The sequence below is a fragment of the Podarcis pityusensis genome (genome assembly GCF_964106645.2).
Source record: "Podarcis pityusensis genome assembly, chromosome: 15".
NCBI lineage: Eukaryota > Metazoa > Chordata > Lepidosauria > Squamata > Lacertidae > Podarcis > Podarcis pityusensis.
Genome location: NC_138040.1, coordinates 29,428,817 through 29,441,001, shown reverse-complemented (window position 1 = coordinate 29,441,001; position 12,185 = coordinate 29,428,817). Strand labels below are relative to the sequence as shown.

At 50.5% G+C, this 12,185-nt stretch overlaps 2 protein-coding genes across 4 annotated transcripts; both read right to left on the bottom strand.

Moving 5' to 3' along the window:
- Positions 1-338: 338 nt before the first annotated feature.
- On the bottom strand, positions 339-2,849 carry H2AX (H2A.X variant histone). The gene has a single exon (XM_080983741.1). It carries the CDS (start codon positions 1,031-1,033, stop codon positions 593-595), a length of 441 nt encoding a protein of 146 aa, XP_080839867.1. The 5' UTR covers positions 1,034-2,849; the 3' UTR covers positions 339-592.
- A 135-nt stretch (positions 2,850-2,984) lies between these two features.
- Positions 2,985-12,084, bottom strand: DPAGT1 (dolichyl-phosphate N-acetylglucosaminephosphotransferase 1). 3 transcript variants are annotated; one of them, XM_080983626.1, is made up of 10 exons: positions 11,941-12,084; positions 9,076-9,445; positions 8,104-8,224; positions 7,759-7,972; positions 7,034-7,180; positions 6,722-6,806; positions 5,470-5,658; positions 4,655-4,742; positions 4,259-4,414; positions 2,985-3,958 (listed from the first exon to the last, which is right to left on the bottom strand). In XM_080983626.1, exons 2-10 carry the CDS (start codon positions 9,228-9,230, stop codon positions 3,893-3,895), a joined length of 1,221 nt encoding a protein of 406 aa, XP_080839752.1. In that variant the 5' UTR covers positions 9,231-9,445; positions 11,941-12,084; the 3' UTR covers positions 2,985-3,892. The 3 variants fall into 3 exon arrangements, with proteins under 3 accessions (XP_080839752.1, XP_080839754.1, XP_080839753.1); XM_080983628.1 differs by lacking the exon at positions 11,941-12,084 and adding an exon at positions 10,484-10,596; XM_080983627.1 differs by lacking the exon at positions 11,941-12,084 and adding an exon at positions 10,258-10,465.
- Positions 12,085-12,185: the final 101 nt, after the last annotated feature.

Below are 12,185 nucleotides of genomic sequence, written 5' to 3'. Positions count from 1 at the left end.
CACACCCTCAGCTTTTTATGGCAACAAGCAAGAGGACACAGGAAGCCAGGCCTCTGGTTCATGCAGTTAAGTACAGTACTGCTTACAGTGACGGGCAAAGGCCCTGCAGATGCCTTCAGGCAAGGGGCAATCCCAGCCTACCCCAGAGTTTGAACCTGGCAAAGTGCAAGAATGTAATAACTTCATGATAAAGAGTTATCATACTTCCTACTGAGAGTGGTGCACTGAACGTAGCTCTTGATCGCATTTCCAGTGCAAGTGCGAAACCTTGCAGCGCTCACCTGCCGCTTATTTTCTAACCGGCTTGCCCCGACCAATATAAACTTAAGAAAGCCCAGTTTAAACAGCGCAAATTTGTTTAATAAAACAAAAGCCAACACCGCGATCCCTGCAACGTAATTTCAACGGGATCCCCACCCAGTTCAGCAATCCGTTTGTGGGCCAGGCAACCAATGCGCTCAGTCCCGGCGCCTGACCCTCGTCCCAAACCAAACCCCAAGGAAAACGGGGCGGTTGCTTGACCGGTCCTCGTGTCCATCCCTCGCCGGCTGCTACCGGAGTCCCGTCCAGAGGCTGCTGCTCGCCCGCCCGCCTAGTATTCCTGGGAGGCCTGGGTTGATTTCTTCCTCGGCGCCGCGCCGCTCGCCGCTCCTCCTCCTCCAGCGCCGGCCTTGCGGGGCAGAAGGGCGGCGGGGATGTTGGGCAGGACGCCGCCCTGCGCGATGGTGACGCGGCCCAGGAGGCGGCTGAGCTCCTCGTCGTTGCGCACGGCCAGCTGCACGTGGCGAGGCACGATGCGCGTCTTGCGGTTGTCCCGCGCCGCGTTGCCCGCCAGCTCCAGGATCTCGGCAGTCAGGTACTCCAGCACCGCGGCGAGGTAGACGGGCGCCCCGGCCCCGACCCGCTCCGCGTAGTGGCCGCGCCGCAGCAGCCGGTGCACGCGCCCCACCGGGAACTGCAGCCCGGCCCGCGACGAGCGCGACTTCGCCTTGGCCCGAGCCTTGCCGCCCCCGGTTTTCCCGCGGCCCGACATGCTTCTCCGCTGGAAGATCTGGCGCCAAAGGTGAATGAGCCACCGAAGAATGAATGGGGAAAGAAAGCCCGCGCTTTCCTACCCATTTATAGCCGCCGCTCTTTCTTCTCATTGGGCGCAGCCTTTTAGCATTCCCATTGGCCTTCGGCTGCGTCAGACGAACGCACGGATTGGCCGCAAGGATCGCTATCTGCTCGCCCATTGGTTGGTTTGCGGAGCCAGTAGGAAAGAGGCGCGCCAAATTTAAATGTGGAGGAGGTATTCGGCATTCGATTTTAGCGCCACCTTGAACAGGAAAGGCAGCATGAGCAGAATCAGGATTTATTTTAGGAGTGGCAGGCTTTATGTTGGGGGGGGGGTGAGGGGAAGAACCAAATTATCTGGTCAGTTAGTTCACTATTTAGATTTATTTACTTGATTGGGGCGGGGGCAGCTGTCTCTGCACCTCCCTGGCTATGCTCATGAAAGGTAGCTAGCCGCTGCCACCCCTGCTTTACTGCTGCTTCGTATGTCTGCAGCAGGTAGAAAATCAGGGTCTGCCAAGACACACTCATCATGTACACATTAATCTGCACTTGTGTTATCTACCACTTTTCTAAACTGTTAACCCCTAAAGTAAATGCTATTTTTAAAAGCCAGCACCCATAGTAGTAGAAAGAACAAGTAGATAATCAGCCCAGAACCTGGTAGAAAAAGTGCATCTTGTTCTACATGTGAAGAGCTATCAGAGAAAGATGCAGAGAAAGATCTCTTGCAAGATCCCACATTTGTGGGGCAATATAATCTAGTTTCCAACTTCATCTATCAAAGACAGTAGGAAGTATGGCAAGATGACTTACGATCCTCCCTCACCATTAGCCATGGGCGTAGCCAAGGGGGGACAGTTGCCCCCTCTAGATCAAGTAAATCAATAGAAATACTTAACTAAATGACCAATCACGTGGGTTCCCCCCCCAACAAAGCCCCACCCCTAAAAAAATCCTTGCTATGCCCATGCCATTGGCCCTGCTGCCGCAAATAGATGTTGGAGAATAGTGTGGATTAAAAGAAAGCAATGAAAGGGTAGGGGGAGTAACAGAGGGCCCAGCAGCTTGGGGAAGGGGACTGCCCTGGCTCTGCTAGAAGGGGAAGTAGCCAGGGTGCACTTCATGGTAGATGTTTTAGAACAGGGATGTCTAACCGGTTGATCCCAGGATGATCCTGGTCGCTCGCAGGATCCGTTTTGATTGGCAGTAGTGATTAGCAATGGAGTGAAAGTCCCCGCCGCCGCTCTTTTCCTCCATTGTGTGAAATGGATATTTTGTCGACGAGTTAGAAAGCAAAAGTACTTGTCACAGCTGCATTGTTGTAGGTGAGCTATACATGCTTTGCTATTTCTCCCTTAAAAAAGCGGTATCTGAAGAAGTGTGCATGCACACAAAAGCTTATACCCAGAACATACTTAGTTGGTCTCTAAGGTGCTGCTGGATAATTTATTTATTTATTTCGACTGTGTCAGACCAACATGGCTACCTATCTGAAATTTAAAAAGTTTATCAACTTTAGCCCCCGCCCCTAGAAAAAGGTCATCAACTTTGACTTTGTCCCCCTAAAAAAAGGTCAAAAACCTTTGCTCTCCACCCCATGGGTAGATCACTTCCAGAATGTTTATACTGCGAGTAGATCACAGTCACTTGGGAGTTGGACATGCCTGTTCTAGAGGGATAGTTGGCTGAGAAAGCTTGAAAACTTTGTTGTGCACCTAAGATTGCTCAGATTGCTCTTCCTTCAGTCATTTGTCCTTCCCTCATGACTTAAAGCTAGGATGTCACCTGGGTGATGTATTATTTTCCATTCCCTCCTCCCTCTTTCCTCCATCCGCAAGATGTCACTTCCAGCTAATCCAAGCCTCCTCCTCCATTTCAACACTCAGGCCAGCTCCGTTTAAGCAAAAGACAATGAAACCAAAAAGCACTATACCAAATCATCTTCATTTGGGTTTGTGAGAGAGAGTTGGACAGTAGTATAGAAACGGTTTAGAAGAGCAGCCCTGAATAGACCGTCAACAGGATCTTAAGGAGGTTTGAAGTGAAGTCAGTCCCACCAGGTTCAACTGGAATTCCTTCCCACTTTGATTGCGGGAGCTTCGGGGTCACTGTTTTGGCACTGCATTAGCCATGAGACCATAAAAATAAAGTCCTTCAGAACAAACACAGCACAAACAACTAGGAGGGAAACTGCATTTGCAAAGCCCACGCCCCCATCAGAGCTGTTTGGTGCTTTGATTCTATCAAGATTTTGACAGTGAAGCCTTGCTCACGTAGTTACAGGTAGCCTGAAGGGGAAAGTTGCTTCCTTATGTTGTGGAGGGACACACACACTTACTCCTAGAGCATAAAGTAGCTCTCTCTCGCTCTCTCTCATAGCAGGAGACTTGAAGGACAAAAGATGCAGGGAAAATGGGGAGCATTGCAATAGGGAGAGCTGATTTCTGCTTACATGCATTTTTTCGCCTGTTTGCTTCTGTTTGTGTTTCAGGGTAGCAGCACAATGCTCCACTGCAGAAAGATATTCAAAAGCCAACCCTCTTGCCACCCCAAATTATGGCGTCTCCTCCCCTGTTAGTACACAGGAGAGAGGGAGAGAGTACTGACATACAAACAAAGTGCAGTTCCTATAATAGGAGTAGCAGCAGCAGCAGATGCTCTCCAAATGGATACAAAAGCCCACAAGACTTCAGTGCATCCCCAAAGTCCCCCCAGAAGCCTTTCTCCCTCTTGAGAAGGAAGGCTGACTGCCCTGGGGCAAGTGCAGCTGTGGGCCATGTGGGAGGGAGCTGCAAGGCAGTCCACCAGCAAGCACCAACGGGGCAAGGGCAGCTCAGACGTCATAGAACAGCCGCACGAGCTGGTACCGGATAGAAAAGGCGATGATGCTCCCCACAACCTATAAAACAGAGGCAAAGGGCACTGTGAAATCCGAGAAGATGGGATATTACCCACATAGTTGTCAACACCATGAAATTGGATCTGGCAGATTAGAGGAAGGGCAAATCTCTCTTCTCTCTCTCCCTGCACCACCCCATCAATGTTTGATTAAAAATTATGTGGCAGTTGATATGGCTCAATGCCTACTGAATTTTAACTCGGAGAAGGGAGCTGGATTACCAACCCATTTGAGATACAGAGATACAGCATTATTCAAAACTTTTCATGCTGGCCTGCTCTTTCTCCCAGAGCCTCTTACCTGCATCAGCAACAGCAGAAGGGTCAGGGTTCGCTCAGGGGTTGGTCCTATAAGCTTTATCACAAAGTTAATGAGTGTCATGTTGTTGCATTCTGTGAATTCTCCATCTTTGTCCACTCCTTGATGCACATCCACTAGATGGAGTTTCTCAGATATCTGGGGAGAGAACCTTAGTTACTAGTGCTGCTCTAGGATTAAGCTAGAGAAGCAGCAAGTGTTCCACCCAATCGTATTTCATTAACCCAAAGTAAACCGGGGTGCTCCCACCTCCATTGCAACTTTTCTCTGTTACACAACCCCTCCCCATTACACTTTCCCCCTCTAACTGGTTCTCAAAGCCTTTTCTTTCCGCCAAGCTATCAAAGTGTATGGAAGGTGATATTATTCTGTCCTTACCTTGAGGATATTTGCTCCCAAGGGAGAGAGGTTCTTGGGCTTGAATCTGGAATAGCTCATCTCTAGATTTCCTGTGTCAGGATTGAATCTGCAGCGAGACAGGCTCCCGTCAGCAATGAAAAGGGACACAATGGGAGAAAAAATGCAGGATGAGGTTCTGCCAGGAATGGATGAAAGTACCCAATCTAGGAGACTCTCACCAATCCATTTCCTATGAAAACAGGCCGCTTTGAAGGGCATATTTACAATACCCAGGCCTCAACAAAATATTATTGGAAACCGGCGTTTACAACTGCTTTCCAGCCTTTGATAGTGATTCCCTAACCCCTTGGGACGCGGGTAGCGCTGTGGGTTAAACCACAGAGCCTAGGACTTGCCGATCAGAAGGTAGGTGGTTCGAATCCCCACGACGGGGTGAGCTCCCATTGCTCGGTCCCTGTTCCTGCCAACCTAGCAGTTTGAAAGCACGTCAAAGTGCAAGTAGATAAATAGGTACCGCTCCGGCGGGAAGGTAAACGGCATTTCCGTGCGCTGCTCTGGTTCGCCAGAAGCGGCTTAGTCATGCTGGCCACATGACCTGGAAGCTGTACGCCGGCTCTCTTGGCCAATAAAGTGAGATGAGCGCCGCAACCCCAGAGTTGCCACGACTGGACCTAATGGTCAGGGGTCCCCTTACCCTTAACCCCTTTATCGAACTACAGTTCTCAACATCCCTTGGTTAGAAGCCAAGGACTACATTTGTGGTGCTCTGGTTGCACACAAAGCACGGCAGCATCTAACAGGGAGCGGAGGGTTTTTGTCGTTGTTGTTGCTACCTGGGCAGCCGATGGCGTGGGCAAGGAATGATGTGGAACAGCTGTGGCAATGAATAGAGGAAGTTGAGCACTTGTGGGATAAAGAAGAGCAGCATGGTTTTGCTGAAATGCCCGAGGATCCCCACCACAGCAAAGGTCATGCCGGCGAAGTAGCAGAAGGTGTCGCCCACAAACACACGGGACGGATACCTGTGCTCAGCCAGAGGAGAGACGGTCAGTCAGAACACAGGCAATGCATTGCAGAAGAAGACCCAGCAGGGGGTCACTCCTGGCACTCATTATGATGTCAAATGTAAATAACGTGTTTGTTTTTGTTGGCGGTGCATGAGGTTGGAGAGCCCAGAGCATGGTTGGTTGCATTCAGTTAACTGCAGTGAGTTTTGTTTGTGTGTGAGAGAGGGAAGAGCTTGCTGGGTTAAATTAGTTTCTCTCCCCCCACAACCTCACAATTCCTATGACAGCATCATCTCACACAGAATGTAATTGACCTGTAGAGGTCTTTATGGACTTTATGAATTGAAAACAATTCAAAAGCCTTGGTTGTTGAACGTAATCCATTCCAGAAGCCCATTTGGCTTCTGAAATGTTCGACAACTGAGACACGGCTTCCGATTGGCTGCAAGAGCTTCCTGCACTCAAGCCGAAGTCGTGTTGGACGTTCGGCTTCTGAAAAACGTTCAAAAACTGGAGCATTTGCTTCTGGGTTTTCGGCATTTGGGAGCCAAGGTTTGACTGTGTGTGTGTTTGTGGTGTTGTTATTGTTGTTGTTAAATATGGAGTGGCGAAGGATGTAGGGAGAGGAAACAGCTTGTGGAACACTGGGCACAGCACGAGAGGAAAGAGTTATGTCCTGGAGTGCTTATTCCAGTTTCAGTGGTGTCAAAAAGCTGCACCTACAGTAGTGTTTGTTGGCATTTGGTAGGGTGGGGATATTCCTCCTCGTTAGATTTCACATGTATGACCCACAAGCACATTTGTGTTTTTGTTTAAATATTCTAAATATTTAATTTCATGGCACTTTGAAGCTCCTTCTAGAGAAGGCACTGCTCTGAAAATTTTATTTCTCATACTAGAAGTCCCAACAAGAACATTGACTGGAATTATGCAACCCACGCAAACCCTCAAAATGGCAGCTATATCAAGGCACCATAACCTGCCTTGCTATGAGTGAACTCAGAAGCCTGCAGCTTCCCCCAAACACACCCTTCCATTGGAAACAGGCTGGCTTTTTCAATTCCATGGAGTTTCTTACCAGTTGTGGTACAGCAGTCCCAATGTGGTAAAGAAAAATGGAATCATGAAGTAGAGAGAGAAAACATGGTCATCTCTGTAGTCTCCTGGGAGTAAAAAATAAACAAGTAGGAAGGTCAGCCAGTTGACACCAACTGCAGAGACTCCAGCTGCACATGTGCTAGCCCACACCAAGCCCACAGCTGCTACTACAATCCCAGCATGTATGCTGAGGGGCAGCCCCACATTTGTTCTGCATCTAGCCTGAAGACCTGCATATCATCCCACTCAAGAAACTCCATGTGACAGCTCTCTGACATTAGATCTTCCTCACCATTTAGCTCTACGATGTTGAAAGTTACAATTGAGGCAGCGATCACCAGTGACTGCCCAGCCTCCAGGCCATTAATGCCCGCAAGAATGTTGATGGCATTGGTGCAGAACACAGCCAGCATCCCCATGTACACATAGTACAGGATTCCTGCAAGAGAAAACCCACTTTTACTCAAATTCCTTGTGAGGACACCAAGCATGCAACATCAGGTCCGCAATAACCTCAAGGACCACCTCTTCCTATATGAACCTACCCAGTCCCTGAGATAACCTTCTGAGGCCCTCCCTTTGTGTGCCTCCTCCTAGAGAGGTCCGGAGGGTGGCAACATGAGAACGGGGCCTTCTCTGCAGTGGCTCCCCGTCTACGGAATGCTCTCCCCAGGGAAGTTTGTCTGGTGCCTTCATTATACACCTTTAGGCGCCAGGCAAAAACGTTCTTTTTTAACCCGACCTTTGGTTGATCTCATTGACACCCAACACTCTTTTAGAATGTGGCTTGGGGGTGTGTGCAGTTTATTGGATTACTGCTTTTGGTTTGATTTTATATGTTGTGGTCTTGTTGTGAAATGCCCCGAGACCTCTGGGTATAGGGTGGTGTATAAGTTGAATGAATAAATAAATAAATAATTTTCAATGGGAAAGATGGGGTGAGAGGCTTGGCAGTGTCTCTAATGCTCAGCATGTTTCTCAGACCAGACCTACTTGTGCAAGCCCTGGGGCACTTACCTAGGTCTAAGTGCATGCCCAGCAACATCCGGAAGGGCTTAGGCACCACAATGGTGGTGTTCCCAAAGTTGGTGAAGTAGACCATGAGCAGCGGCAAGGATGCCATGGTGGGCAGAAGCAGCTTGTGGCGCCAGCGCAGATTGAGAACATCGTCCGCAAAGCCCAGGAAGATCATGCAGCAAATGGCGAGGAGGGAGCCAATGAGGGCCACAAACTGCAAGGTAGGGAGAAGCTGTAAGAGTCCTGCCCCTTGCACTTATCTAGTTGACTCAACTCTTAACACACACACACACACACACACACACCCATTCCCTTCCAGGCTCCACCCGATGCAGCCGCTCTCACCTCATGGTGTGGGAATGCCTTGCACTGCTCTTCCACAAAGCAGCTCAGAAAGGGCACTGGGATGAAGCAGAAGAGGATGATCAGGAACACTGCTCCACTTATGACACCTTGGGACTCCGGGCTGGGAAAAGACAACAAACAAGGTAATGGGTACCTCTGTAAAACCTTTTATTGGCATCACATACAACATCTAAAACAAATCAATACAGAATTACCACTTCCCCAGTGGCACAAACATTTGCTAAAAGAAAGGAGGCAGAGCAGTCTCTCGTCACATCTCTTGGTCTCCAGGGAGATCAGACATCTGCAGTGTATTTCGACGACAAAAACCAAATAGAGATATTTAGCCACTAACTTGGTGAGCTCCTGATCATTCCCCAGTAATAGAAAATGTATGACCTCTGACTCTGGTTTCCATTTGGGGATACAAAGTTGATTTAGAAATTGCTGGCGGAGATCAGCATATAGTTTACAATTGAGAACCATATGTGTAAGGGTTTCCACCAGGTGGTCTTCACATGGGCAAGTTCTTTATCCTTCCACCCTGCCTGAGAACCTTCCCCAAAGGAGGTTTGATGGATTTGAATTAAACCTGGCCAGCGAAAATGCCCTTTTTTATTGAGGGTTAAGCAGAAATTCAAGGTAATTATGGTTAGTTTCATGTTTTCCCTGCTGCTACTCATCTCACCAGGACCTTGCTTATCCTGCTTACTGGGGTGCCGGGTTAAGGGTTAAGTCTTAGCTGAAAGAAAGCTGGAACGCCCAATGAGAAAAAGGGAATTCCCCTTATTGACTGCCGGCTGCCAGCTCTAGGAGTATGAGATCCAGCCCAGGATTATCAGTCTTTACACAGGGCCCCAGTATGCCTGCACCAGATCAGAGCCCCACACTTCCTCACAGGCCCCTAACTTGGCAGCCCTCCAAGTGCAGTCTGGATCAAAACTGAATACAGGAAAATCAAGAGCTACTCACATGGGTTGCTTGGAAGTTTTGTTCAAATCAATCCCAAAGAGCTTGGCAGCAATGAAGTGATCCTTGAAGGCTGGAATAAGTGTCAGTGTTGCTACAAAGCCCACAAGGGAGCCAAAGAAATTGATCAGCAGGGGGGTGGTTAGCAGCCTCCCCATCTCAGAGCTGGATCTAGGTGCTCCCAAATGACAAAGCCAATAAGCCAAGGAAGTCTGTCTGTCGTCTGTGCACTTCTTCCAGTTGTAGCCTATCTGGGACAGCCACAGCAGACACCACTTGTCAGAAGTAACATAACAGAGAAGGGACCCTTAGGCCACAACCACTGGCAAAAGATTCCTGCTTCAGCAGCAACCATGGTGATGGATCTTCATAACTAAGAATTAAAAAAAAGGTGGTAACCAACAATACTGAATGCAAAATTTACATCCTCAGGTGATGTGAATGCACACCTTAGCCACAAATGGGATCATCCTGCCCATGGAGGGGGGATCACCACAGGTGTGCACAAGATGACCACTGACAAAAAAGTGTATTGGGATCAAGCACTCTGGGGCCCATAAATTACTGCCCCACCCACTTTGCTGAAACGGCACACATGTGCCAATGAACAGGATATGGACCTAGATAGCTCAGTGGATTAGAGTGTGGCATTGTTAACGCCAAGGTTGCAGGTTCGAGTCCCATATGGGACAGCAGCATATTCCTGCACTGCGGGGGGGTAGGACAAGATGATCCTCAGGGTCCCTTCCAACTCTACTTTTTTACAATTCCATGAGCTCTCTGGTCTGTTCCTGGTGATGGGGTACAGTTGCCTCCTCCTAAACTAGGGGTGGCTAACTTAGGGTCCTCCAGGTGTTGCTAGACTGTAACTTCCATCATCCCTGACAACTGGCCACGCAGGGTGGAGTTGATGGGAGTCAACACCACCTGGAAGACGGTAGACTAGTCAATCCCTACCGTGCACCTGCTAAAGAGCAGCCTTCGCAGGTGCTCTTGGATCCCTACTCCCATCAGTCCCAGCATCCTGAATGGCCAACCGTGAGGGATGGTGGGAGTTGGAGTCCAGCAATACCTGGAGGGTCAATGGGTAGTCACTCCGGAGCTGAAACTTTCGTGTTCTGTCTGCTGCCCGGCACCCACATTTCTACCCCCCAGCCTGGAGAAAGTGGCCAGACTCCTGCCTACCAGAGGCGCAGGATGCTCTCCTGGGTTCCTGCCCGTCGCCACCGAAACACCGGCTTGATCCAGCTGTCGTCGAGACTCGGGAAGGGAGTCTCTCTGGCAAGGGCGCGGGGGATTTCCTTTTAACGTCCCTATAAGCTTGGCTGGAGTTTCCACCCGGACATTATATGACGTGACACCGCTAAATCCTAGCACGACCCACTCAGTGCGAGCATATTACAAAACGCACTCCATGCCTTGTGAAGCCGCGGACGCCATCTTCGTTACTGGCTATTCGACGGTGTGGCATATCGGATCCTCAAAACCGGGCCCCATGTGGCGCGAAAGATCCGGTGACCCTAACTCTTTGACAGGTTTGGCGGAGGAAATACGACGGTCACAGAGTTGTAAGGGACGCCCACACCAAACATGGCGGCCTCCGAAGAACACGTGACAACTGCCCTTGGACGTTTCGTTAAACTACACGTCACCTGGCTGCTGATTGGCTCGGCGAGGCGCTTCCCGAGCCAAGCGGGGCCATTTAAAGGGACAGCAGCTTCTTAGTAAATCTCAGGAACCCAGCTGGAGGGGGGAGTTCTTCCCTAAAATTCTATGTCCGGGAGGGGAAACCTGTGTTTTTTCAGATGTTCTTGGGACTCCTATTCCCGTCAGCCTCACCCAGCACAGCACATTTCAGGGATGGTGGGAGCTGTAATCCCAACAACACGTGTTGGTGGTGGCACTGGTGGGGCCCAGGTTAGCCACCCTAGTTTCAGATGATGCTATGACACACGACCAGCCTACCCCAACACGATGCCCTCCAGATGTTTTGGACTCCCAGCAGCCCCTGCCAGCATGGCCAGTAGTCAGGTATGATGGCCATTTGGCACCCCAGCAACATCTGGAGGGCCAAGAGACACCACACCCCTATTCCAAACGGTGATAACCCCCTGCAAAAAATAGGCAGGACATCGTCTGGAACCTTCAATATCTACTGTAGTAGAGCCCGCCAATCTCTTACGGTGCCACACGACCAGCCGCCCCCAACATGATGCTCTCCAGATGTTTTCGACTACAACTCCCATCAGCCCTGTGAATCATGCTGTATGGTGGTGGGAGTTGGAGTCCAAAATTTCTGCAGAAGACTCTTATTTCCGCATGTTGCCGCAACAGAATGGTGCCCGCGACCCACAATTCAGAACCACCCGTCGCGGGTGGTCAGTGCCACGGTACTTCCACTCAGATCTTTCGGTTACTACAGATCAACAGCCACCCTCATCCCAACGTCCCTGCCATATCCTGCTCGATAAGAAAATCAGAAAGAGAAAAAGTCTACTAGTGGAGCCAAGGTCCTGGTTCCACCCTCACCCCCACCCCAGGTCCGCCCACCTCCCTAGACGCGTCCAGAGCGCCCAGAGTTCTCCCCGGGGACCTCAGCTCGGCTTCGTTCCCAGTAGATCCACACTTGGGAAGGAATCCTCAACACCCTTCCTGTCATAATGTTAGGCTCGAGCTGCAAAAGGAACGTCCCGGCTTCCGCAGGCATGATCGACGGTCGTCGACCTGCGGACGTTCCCCTTTCCTATGTCATCCTGGTCCCCAACGCAGGAGCCGCCTCTTTCTTTCTGCGCATCTTGGCTGGCGAGCCAGACCCGCTTCCAAGTAACCCCCGCCGGCTCCTCGCATACCCTCAGACGGTAGCCTTACCGAGTGGGCGGCTTGTTGAAGGATTCCCCTGGGCTGCCTCAGTCCTTTCCAGTAGCAGCTCCCCTCGGGGGTCTCCGAGCTCGAGGTCCGGTGCGCTCTTTTCTGCGCCTTTAAGAGGTCGGAGGGAGGGAGAGGAGAGCGGAAGGGAAGAGGCGGCGGCGGCGGCAGCAGCAGCAGCAGCAGCAGCAGCGTTTGGCCCTGCCCAGCTAAGCCGCTACTGGCCGTCGAGGGCAGCTCGTCTCCAG